The following is a 12,405-nucleotide window of genomic DNA, read 5'->3' as shown; positions in this document are numbered from 1 at the left end:
CGCCGTCCGTCGACCTCGAGGAACTCGTTGCTCCTCGAGGTCGTTGCGGCTTCGAGTGCTCTCCTTCTCGGCCGTGCCTCGGATCAGACGTTCGGTGGCTGATGTTGAGACGACGTTTGTTGCTGATGTTCTTGATGATGTTGATGATGATGATGATGATGGTGATGATGATGGTGATGATGATGATGATGATGATGCTGCTGCTGCTGTTGCTGCTGACCCTCGTCAGCCTCGCACGGGACCACTGTTAGGCTGGACAGGTTGCTCAGGTTGCTACTGGACTCGGAATAACTGGACAAGGTGGGTCTTCTGGGCGGAACCACCACTGCTGGCGTCGAACTGCTAGGATTGGAGGACTTTCGGAATACCTTCAACAGGGAACTGCCCGCGCTGTGGCACCGGACCAGCCGTTCAGGCGCGTCCAGCAATGCGGATTGGCTTCGGTAAGGCGGCGGGCTCTCGCTGTCGAATACAGTTCGGTTCGGGGGCGGTCGAACGCATTTCTGGTATATCTCGCTCTCCTGAAAGGGAAATATTTGGTTTTAGTCCGGTTTCAGATAAAAAGTATGATGATAAATAGATAGATACCATTTTTCTATTGGTTTTTCGAAGTTTGATGGTAGAATTTTTATGAGTAGCTGGAGAAATGGATTGCCCTCTGTCTATAATATTATATTTTCATGATTATATTAAAATACTTGTATCAACAGAGATTCAACAGAATTATTATGTCTTTTCTTAAACAATATACAAAGATACAAAGGATTATTTGAGTACGATCGCGCGAAAATTTGGAATCTTAATTATCTTCCGGTTAAATAGCAATCAAATGATTATTTTAAATCGAAAACAAGAAATTAAAAAATACCAAGTCAAATCCTTTTCAAACCTTACTTATATACAATCCATTCTTCATAAATATATGATAAAAAACCTTTGAAGAAGCAAAAACGTGTTTCCAAAATCCTCAAACACATCTCCTCTGTTGAAAAAGAAGGAGCAAAATGAAAACAAAATCCATATTTAGTTTTCGCGAAAATAATTCGCGCGACACTGCGAGCAGAATATCGCAAACAACTCTTGAACATGCGACGTTACCAGAGGTGAGTTTAGTTATGAACTAGTACCAAGTTGAAACTTTTATTTCAAAAAAAAAATCGAAAATCGATCGCCCCTCTGTATTTTATCAATCAATCGAGCGAAATATCCACGCCCAATCGAATCAGAGAACGATGACAAAAGATGGAAGATGAGAAAGAAAAAAGGAAAAGAGTTTGACGTGAAAAGTGGAAGTGGAAAGGAACGAAAGGGTGAAATATTCTTTCTCGCGCAGGAAGCGAGAATTGGGGGATGGGGGAGGTCGATAGGATGTCTCGTAACGTGGGTATACACGCGTAAGGGCGTAGGATTACTGAAATTCTAACCCGTGATCCTCGAGCAACGCCGAAGAAGCGCGTGTTTCGGCTCGATGCCGACATCCAGAAACCTCGACGAGGATAGAACTCGATCCTAAGGCGACGCGATCTTGGGCGAAAATGGCACGAGGTTGGCGGTCACTCGATCGTCTGCCAGACTGTCGGAAGTGGGGGTATATTTCCGGTACTTGTCGAGATTTCGAACGGACTACGTGAAATTGCAAATTTGGGAAAAGGAGAATTTGATTTTGAAATTCTTTTTAGATTTTAAAGAGTGTTAAAAGTTTGGGAGCTGTGCTGTGCGATGGTATCTCTGTTAGAAATTCTTGAAAAATAAAAATACCTTTTCTTTCTTTCTTTTTAAATTATATTTATTCCCTAAGAATTTAAACTTTAGCAAATTATGATACTGGAATGGAATTGTTGAAACTCAATTAATCAATAAATAATAATCTATCAATAATAATAATAATTATTCTTTTGATTTGCAAAGAATTTAATTTTTATACTTTCATTTAAAACTAATTTTTATACTTTCTATTAAAACGAGAAAAATAATAAAGTTTCGAAATTTGAGAAAAAATGTTGAAAGTATTAGATTGAATTGTAAGTAATGACATTTTCTGCGAGGAATATCCTTTCTAGGAAAAATCATTTTTAAGGAAAAAATATAAAAGTATACTTCTGCATGCAATGTGGAAATATTTTCTAAAAATAGATTTAATTACCGTAGAAAAATGCTGAAATAGATTCTAAGTCCTTTGCACAATACCGTAGATAAAAAGAGTATTACACAGGAGTGAAACGGAATTTGTAAAAAGTAAATGCAATTACGTCCAACGTAAAAGGTGCTTCAAATTATGCATCATGAATTATGTAGTACGAGGCTCTAAAATTAGAAGACACGAGACTAATTAGCCAAAATTAGCCGAGTATAATCTAGGATAACGAGGCAGGGAGAACAATAGAAATCCTAGGTTAAGATCGAAAGGTAGAGAAGATAAAAATGAAAAAAATAAATATTATCCAACGTGTATCGATACGACTCCAAGTTTATAAATATAAAGATTACAAATTAGGAATATGTATAGGAATAAAAAAGAATTTATAGCAAGGAATTGCAATTGTGCTTAACGTTAAAAGACGCTTTATACGTATTATGGGCAATCAATTATAGGGTAAAATGTTCTAAAATTAAAAGACGAGAGGCTAATTAACCAAAATTAGCCGCGTGTAATCCAGGATAACGAGGCGCAGAGGAGCAATGGAAACAGTGGATAATGTTACGGTATCTGAAATAACTGCGATAATCCTACGATAGTTGACGTGTAAAAAGTATTTTTATAACCGACATTCATGCATTTTCGCCTATTATGATGCAAATTGGACACATTTCCCTCTATCAAATTGCGAAAGTATAATCTACATGATACACTTTGCTCGAAAATAAAAAAAAGAAGAAATTCAACCAGAAAATATCGAAATTACACCATTGAAAATAAGGATCTTGAAATTGGAAAAAATTCCAATTTCGTGAAATGGCAAATAAATGTATAAACAAATGGAATTAAAATTTACAACAATCATCAAACAAAATTATAGTATTTTAATATAATTTGTTAAATTGTAATAAGATTATTACAATTTCTGATTAAAGAATACCTTAAAAAATAACAAAAATATAGAATCTTTATAATAATCAAATTTCATCTATTTAATAACTTTCAAAATATTCTTAAAAATCGTATTATATTCTAAACACGATTATTATCCTTCAAAATATATCTATTTCAAAAAAGGAAACAATTATACTTTACTAAACAAAAACATAAATTAATATATTTATCTGATTATCTAAATATATTACAATTTCTTCGAATAATTATCACAATATTTTCTTAATTATTTCGAGAAATTACGAGGAAAATGTTATTCCACTTCTAAGCTGCATAAAATATCACTTAATATCTTAAAATTTTCTTTATATATATACATCTGCGCTTAACAAATAATTCTTAAACATCGTAATCACCTTTGCTAATTATTTGCATGTCTTAATAACATCAACTACGATATCACCTTAAAATGAACCCTCAAAGGGCCAAGATGCACGCACTCCTCACTGATTAACACGAGACCCAATGCCAATTCTACACCTGCGAATCGTTTCACGCACGAAATAACTGAAAAAGACCAGAAACAGAGAGAGAAAGAGAGAGAAAGAGAGAGAGAAAGAAAATGCGAGAACGAACTTGATGAGGAACGAGGGAATGCGATTTTATCTGGAGGACACGAACCGTGGAAAATTTATCCGTTTTTACACGCGTTATTACCCAGCCGGTACTCGAAAATGCGCTTATTAGCGACCGGCTAATCGCCACGAGCCGCGGGTTCGATAAATGAAAAGCGGCGCCGATTGGGAAACGTCTGGATCCAGCTGGTCGGTTAATCGGCTGAAATTCCACCCCTTCCCCCTTGCCACGTTTAATTCTGTTAATAATGCCGATATTAAATGCTACCAGACGTTCCAACATTAGCATTATAGTATTACGTTCGGAAGATTTGCGATTTCGATAAGTAGAAAATCTATGGATGTATGAATTCTCCAAGCTTCTAAGGATGAAAACAGGAATTCGATCCATTTCAATGAATGCTCGTTTAATAAACGATAACCATCCTTCCTTCTTCGAATTTCTTTTGATTTAATATCTTCCGTACTTTAATTCTAAAAAATACTGTTCAAAAAAGTCACAAGAATAAAATTTCAATACATATTTCCCCTCAAACATTCTCTCCTCTTTAAATCTCTTTAATCTAAAACCAATATTCATTCAATATTTATCAGGTACCATCAAAAAAAAAAAAAAAAAAAAGAAGAAGAAAAAAAAGGCAAAGAAATCGCAGCAAACAATCAAACCTCGTTCCACTTTAAACAACGTTCAGTTCCTGCACAAACCGCTCTTCCAACAGTCTCGAAAACGCAAACAGAACGTAGCGCAAACTTGCCAAGCAACCGAGTTTAGTTTGGCCAGCTTCGAGCAACCACTTGCACCCCAAGAGGAGTGAATATAATAAAGGATAACCCGTTAAATATTCGAAGAGAGGAAGCAAGGCAGAGAGAGAGAGAGAGAGAGAGAGAGAGAGAACTCACCTGCTCAGGGTCGCGCAGGTGAAGGGCGGTATGCGCTCCGTACGGACGTTCCTCGCCATCCGGAAGCTGGAGCCGTGGGGGTAGGTCGAGGGCGAGGTCCTGGCGGACACTTCCGGCGCGGATCGCCCGATCCCTTGCAGCGGCGACCATCACTTCCTGTATACTATCGGTGGCTCCTTCACCGCCGTTACCAACCCCGCCTACACCACCACCTCCGCTTGGATCATCCTCGAGTCCACCGCTGAGGCCGTTGCGCTCCATTCCTGGGCTCACCGACAGCATCTGAGGACCAGAAAAAGATTTATTAGATAAATAAATTATTTTCCTTTTTTAGATTTTTGAATTTTTTTTTTAAATCTAAAAAATGAAAAAACACTTTATTGTAATTATTAAATAATTGTAATTATTAAATAATGAAAATAAATGTCTTTTATAATTGATTAAATGGTGTTATTATTTCTTAATCACTTCCTCATCATTTGCAAATACTTTATCCATAAAATGAGAAACAATTTATGCATTGCGTTTAATTCTCAAATATTAAATACTTCATTTTATCATCCATGTTAAAATGATTTATCAGAAAATCACAGAAAGATGTGCTGAAAATAATAATAAAATATAAAGTCATTTCAAATCTGATCGTAAGCATTTTCATCGAATCAATTTCACTAAAATGTTACAAAATAATTTAATCACTAAGAAATATAAATTATAAAATTATAAAATTAATTATTACATGAATATCTATATATGAACAAGTCTTAGAATATTATAAATTAATAATAATACGACAAATTATAAAATTACCAACCCCAACATAAAACTAACCCTTCCCACTTTAACATCCCCTAAAACATCGCCCCTAAAACCCAACAACACACCATCCCCAAAAGTCTCCATGTCACATTAGACACAGGAAAACATCTCTCGTGTCCACATCCCCTGCTCAACAAATTCAATTTCCCCCGTCAATTAATAATTGACCAACCACCTGCAGAACCCTGCATCAAACTCGTTGCGCGGCAGAAATAACCAGAGGGACAAGTTTAACAGGATTCGACGAGGGATTGGACCATTTCGACGGATACTAAATATCGTTCCAAGCGTTTTCACGACGAGGAAGCCTCTTCGTGAACAGTTTCACGAAGATCTCGATTCCGTTTTAAAACGCCATACAACGAAAACATTAAAGTCGTGCAGAGTCTTTCGGCTTCGGTTTACGATGGATCGTTTCCATGGAATAAGAATGCAATCCGGATTCGAGACGTGTATCGGATGATCCGGAACGTTCGTCGCGCATAAAATTTTCATGGAACCGGTCCGATTTATTGGTGGGATTGAAAATTTCGAGTCGTCTCGCTATAAAATGGACACTGCGAACGATCGAGGAGGGATATAGAAGGAGATGGGTTGCGTTCTATTATCGAGTGAAGCGAGGAAATTTTGCTTCGAGATTGAGTTGAATTTTCATCGAGAGGAGGAATTTATGGAATTTCGATTTTCAGAGGAGATTTTTATTCTACAAATATATTAATGTTATTTCAGAATTTTTCATAATGATATTAGAAGCATTGAGGTGTTGGAAATCTACAGGAAGGTCTAATGAAAATTCAAGAGGGACGAGAAAAATTTATCCATAGATTTTTTTAAAAATTTAACGCGTTTGAGAAATACGATTTTAAAATTTGAAAATATTGCATTTCGATATTTAACTCTTAGGATCCTGAAAATTTTTCTAATAATTTAAGGTAAGAGGTTTTATTATTGAAACAATTGAAACAACGTTTAAACAATTTAACGTGGCCTCTAGATTGTATCACTTGATCCTGATCGATTGAGACTAATTTACTGTTCTAAATGAGACTGAATGTTTAAGTCCTTAGTTTAAGACAGTAATAAACTCAGAACTGACTGAGATTGAATTTGACCTTTGACTTTTGAACTTTGATTGATTGGAAAATTTTGCTAAACTGTTGAAAGATATTCACAATTTGTTCATATTTTGTTATTTTGATGATTAATTAACATACATAATTAATATATTTCAATTAAATTAAGCTTTGCATCTCATAGTATACACGTACATACATATACATAATTAATCACAAAACTATTACCCAATATTATATTTACTAATTAAATAATCTACTTTTAATAAATATTTCCTATCTTATTATTATCATTTCTTACATTCCAATGATTTAAAAATAAAATACAATATAAAATGAACGATTGAACAACAAGAAACAAATATGATTGAACACTTTTGTAACCAATAATAATTATTCTCCCTATTCGAGCCAAACTTTTAGCCAAACAAAAGATTAATTATCAAATACAACAATGATTAACAATAACTCAATAAAACTCACAAAATAATACAATAACGCAAGCATAAAAATTTCATTGACGTGTATCGCCATTCCAATTAAAACCCGCGCGTAACCCCTCATTACAATCCAGACATTCTCTTTTCTCCTTCTTCGTGTCCAACATTAATTCACGTATCCCCGATTTAATCGTGCGTTTCCAACGTTTCGTTTTTTAATAGCGCCCAGTATTAATTCTCCATGCGGCCAGGTTTTCGTTTATTAATTTAATCGACTTCGAACGCCAGTCGCTAAAGCAACGAGCGCGTGATAGTAGAAAGAGAGACAGAGAAAGAGAGAGCAAAAAGCTTCGTGTTTTCTCTTTTATTGAAACCACGATTAATCCTTTTCCACGTCGACCATGTCGAATTCGACGGGCTCGTTATCGATGTTCGATTTCACGTGGCACCAGTGGGTAATTTCGCCGGAAAAATCGCTGGTGAACAATACCGCCATATTTCCACGTAGAATGGATTGGAATGATCGACGTGATCGAGGATTTCGCGTTAAGAAAAATTGCGATATCGTAGGATATATATATATATTTTTTTTTTTTGCATCGATCTTGATGCAGTTATTATTCATGTTCCAACATTTTTCTTCGTTCTATTTTTCTTTGTGCTTAAATCGTTTGATAGTATCCCGTTATTTTATAATAATTAGGCAGAAGATTTAAATTTAATACGATACAATATATATTTAAGTATGTACGTATTTAAAATAATTTGGTAAAGTTTGTGTTTAGTCTTCTTTTTATTAATACGAAAATTATTCGTTTATTTTTATTTTACGAGCAAGAAGCATTTAATACGAAATATAGAAAAACAAATGGGAATAAATTAAACTATTACGATAATAGTACGATAATACTACGATATTTTTTTATCATAAATGTATAATCTAGAATATAATTTAATTATTATATACGAAAAAATTGCTTTTGCACATTTTCTAACATGCTATAGTAATTAGTATTATGATCTATTAATTTTATAAAAATAACTAATCTATTTATCGAGAAATTATATTGTACGATTTCGAAGTAGAATTTAAACTTCTTTTTTAACAAAATATTTGCACGCGATGGTTGTAATTTGAGCGCTCCTTTAATCGTTGTCATATACCTTCAACAGATATTTTATTTCATGAACGACAGCAAACAACTGAACCCGAATTTCGATCGAATGCACACGCCGTTCAAATTAACTTAAAAATCGCTATCGGGGATGGAAATTATACAATGAATTCACGATTTCCAATTCGCTTCGTGGAATAATTGAAATTGGGCTGATACCCAAAATTATTTTTAATTTCAATCTCGTATTATTATATATATATATATATATATACGCGTGTGTCGCGGCTCGTGAAAATTATGTTTAGAGCGAAATTGTATTCTAAAAGTTGTGCCCGAGCAAATAAACACTACCAGACCATACCGTACCTTGAACTTCAGCCCACTTTGTGTGCCAAAGTTTTTCAAAGTCGAGCCAAATTTCCTGCGTCATCGCGCGACTAGACGATCGAATCGCAAAAATTTTATTTCATCGTCATATAGTCGTGTATCTAATTCCTATTTTCTGCTCGAGACTATTACTAGACTTGAGTCTCGAATTTTGATACAATCCTTGTGAAATTGAAAATCTCTCGGTACATTTTATATTTTTAAATAATTCTGTATTTTTTAAACAGAGCTAATTTAAAAGATATTCCAGAAATACTGTAAAAATTTACTGATACTATTACAAAAGAAATGATTTCTTATCAAATCTGACTATTAATCGCGTTATTAATTATTAAAATTTGGAAATACATCGATATCAAGAAATCATATTATAGAATGCAATTTATGTTTTCCATTTCAAATGGATTTCACGTAAAAATATATTATTAATCACCAAAAAATAAATATAACTACCATTAAATTACAACAAATCTGTACACACCGTAAAATTCCAATTCTCCATCCTCATATAAACATCACAAAAGAAATTACTTCTTCTTTCTATCTACAATTATCACCGAATCATACGAAAAATCAAACTTCAACTCGCAAAAAGAAGAAATGATTTGCCAAATTTTACAACATACACCGATCGCCATTATTAATAATTGCCAAAATCATAGCTACCAAAATCGAAGATTCAACTTACAACATGGGAAAAATCGAATTTTCCACCGACCTAAATAGGCGCCACGATTAAATCCATCATATCACGTCACATTGTTCGCGGTTTGTCCCGTCTTATTGCCAATTCAACGACACCGTAGACCGCTGACTAGAGGAATCTATACGATAATAACGCACAAGGCCAGACACGAGAACGCTAGCCGTCGCCACTACGTCTCGACCACGGGAACGAGTCGTCATCGGTTTGCCGTTTCCTCTCCCTTGGTCCTGTCCTATGTTTTGCCGTGTACAATACGGTATCGCGACATTATTCTAGTCCGTGACGAGAGGGGCAATTGCCCGTGACCAGGCCAACGTATAAATTCCTCGTGTCCGTCATTTCGTGTCCGACCTCTCTATCTCTCTTTCCCTCCCCCTCTTCCACGCTACTTACGTGATCTATTTGCCGCTAAACGACAGGAAACGTTTCCAAGCACCGAATATCGCGCTCGCCCTTGTCTGCACGCGCTCGTCCTGTTCTACTACTAGGATAAACGGCCCAATTACCGTGTCCCCGATCAGAATTAATATTTTAGGAAATTAAGAGAGAGGGGGAAAGAAAGAGAGATGTAACGTGATTAAAAGTATATTTTTGTAAATAAGATTTAAGATTCTTTGTTTATAGGTCATTTTAATAATGATGAAATAAGTATATTCTTGAATATTTATTAAATTGTTATATTTTTTGTAGATATTATTTAAGTTTTTATTTATTTGTATGTAAATAGAGATCGTTTAATCTTTGCGTTTTAATGCAATTCTTTCAATTATTGGATAATCAAAGTATGAAGCGAATTTATGATTTCGATGGCTTATTAAATCAAAGTATCGGAAAAGAAGATTGCATTTTCGAGGATACAACTAAACAGAAATATTTATCTTAATTGTGTCTGGAATCTTGTATAGTAAAGATCGATATTCCTTGCTTTAATAATTAATAATAATTAATTTTTTTTTTTGGAAAAAAATAATGAATGTTAGAAAAAAAATCAATAGTATTTATATAGATTTTAATACAAGAATAGAAAAGAATGAAAAGTATCTTTAAATTATTCAAAAACTTTCAAGTCGTCAGTAAATTTTCGTTAAATGGGCCATTTATTCTAATGTTCACGAGGGAATTGGGAAAAGGAATGGACGCCTCAAGTTTTGCTTTGGACGTGGAATGCTAAAAGGGGAGCTTTAATGCTTATTGTGACGTCTTCTTTTGGGGTGTTAGAGATAGAGGAAATTAGGGGTGGGTGAATAAATTGACAATGTTTCCTGCGTAGCGTTTTAGGGATAATAGAGTTTGATAGTAACGATTTTTATTCTGTTGTGTATTGTGTATTATGTTTTCCTCTTGTATTTAATAGAGGAAATTAGGAGTGAATCAATAATGGACGAATAAATTTTTGTTTTTTTAAAAAGAGAATTTTAAAGGTTTCTTTGAGCAAAAGATTCTTTTTTATTTTTAATGAACTTTGACTGAATCGTTTGAAAATTTTTATGAATGGAATTAAATTTCTTTAAATGAATTATATATATTCATTTAAAGGAATTTTAGTTTTATATTTTGAATGGATAATTTTCCTTTGATAGTTTTATATGATATAATATTTTGAAAATTAAATATTAGTAATTGTTTTATGATTATTAAAAAAAAATAGATAAGAAAATAAGAACAATAGAGGAATTTTTGAATTTCCTAATTATTACTTTTTAATAAAGCATTATAATGATGAAATTATGTGAAATTATGCAAATATAATATGAAAAAAGTTATGTTGAAATATACGATTGGAAATTAAATTTTATTAAAGGTGGAGTTTCGTGAATAATGTTACAATGGAATGCTTTATTACATTATGGTAGTTTCCTGAATTGTACCATAGTAATATATACTTCTACATACTACACTATGATGCAATATATTTTGCAATATGTTTTCGCGAATTATTTCGTAACGAAATATGTTTCTCATGCCACAAAATAACTGAAAACAAGTGAAGAATCAATCACTAAACTTAATTGATAATCAATTTAAAATTAAACTTGTATTCCATAAAGAATAAAAATATAAAAATTTATTAATTTATACGAAAATTATAACAAAACACATACTAATTACAATATTTTCATCTGAAACAATAATTAATAGGGAACACCAAAAAATTTCTCCTACCTACCTAAGCATAATCCAAAAATTTCCAACAAATAGATTTCATAATATTCACTACAAACTCTCATTTTCAAACACAAAAAAATCAATCCAAAATCACAAAAATATAAAATTCACATTCGACATACACGTGATAAAAAAGGTACATAAAAATTCAAGAAACTTTTCAAACTTTTCACTCTGAGGATAAAAAAACCTTCAACTCAAATTCAAATTTCAATAATTATTTCAAAAATTACACTACAAGGATAAAATATTAAAAGAAACCAAAACTTTCTGATCGATCCTCGAAGCGTAAAGATTATCTCAAAAATCTTCAAATCTTCAAATACTTTAAAAGTTAAATTTTTAAACAAGGAAGACAACGCAGAGGAAGTATAATGGCGGGAGCGGCGATAGTCGTTTCTATCAAACGTTTAAGCGACGACTATCCGCAGAAATCGAGGCGACGCGTGTTATGCGCGCGGAAATACGAGGATACGCTCGAGTCGTAGGTGAAACGTGGGACCGTAAGCAAAATGATCGCTGCTTGGTAACGCTACCTTTCAATGCATCACGATAAACTGGAAGACGGTACGAGATTACGTGACATGGCACGATGAATCTTTAATCCTCGCTAAGGACTGAAATCATTTTTGACATGGAGAGGGAGAAATACAAGAGAAATAGAAGAAAAGAGAAAAGAATTTTTTTTTTATAGCCGGTAAAAAAATTTTTAAAACCGTAATTTCCTAATAATTATCATCACTTTCATTGATTTTATAAGTTTTCGTTCAGTAATTTTAATATAACATTTGTTTTACATTCATGTACAATTAATTTTGAATAAAGAAATTTGCACTAAATTTGGAATAGATTAAGATATTGTCATTATCAATATTTTACTTTTTTTATGGAATTTAAAATTCTCTATAATGGATTTTATATTGAACATATCCTTTTGATTCTATCATCAATATGTTTGAAACTATTGCTTGGAACCCGACACACTTTAAAAATAAAAATCCTTACGATCGGTTTCTAAGAATGCTTAAGTGCAATATACTCGGCGGAAAGGAAGAAAAGAGAAAAGAACATTTCTCTTACGATTAAATACCGTAAAACCTTTTAAGAAGCACATGGCGTGAAATGTGTTA

The 12,405-nt window shown here is 33.3% G+C and overlaps 1 protein-coding gene across 1 annotated transcript in view; it reads right to left on the bottom strand.

Annotated features, from left to right (window-relative positions):
• Nucleotides 1-6: 6 nt before the first annotated feature.
• Nucleotides 7-12,405, bottom strand: part of LOC102680761 (lateral signaling target protein 2 homolog) — a 40,841-nt gene continuing 28,442 nt past the window's right edge. Inside the window, exons 2-3 of the mRNA XM_006617308.2 lie at nucleotides 4,567-4,848; nucleotides 7-521 (exon numbers count right to left, since the gene is read on the bottom strand). Coding sequence (XP_006617371.1) covers nucleotides 84-521; nucleotides 4,567-4,848 — 720 coding nt within the window. The 3' untranslated portion in view covers nucleotides 7-83. The remainder of the gene's footprint in view (nucleotides 522-4,566; nucleotides 4,849-12,405) is intronic.

The sequence above is a fragment of the Apis dorsata genome, unplaced genomic scaffold, assembly GCF_000469605.1.
Source record: "Apis dorsata unplaced genomic scaffold, Apis dorsata 1.3 scaffold_297, whole genome shotgun sequence".
Lineage (NCBI taxonomy): Eukaryota > Metazoa > Arthropoda > Insecta > Hymenoptera > Apidae > Apis > Apis dorsata.
This window is presented reverse-complemented; position numbering and strand designations above follow the sequence as displayed.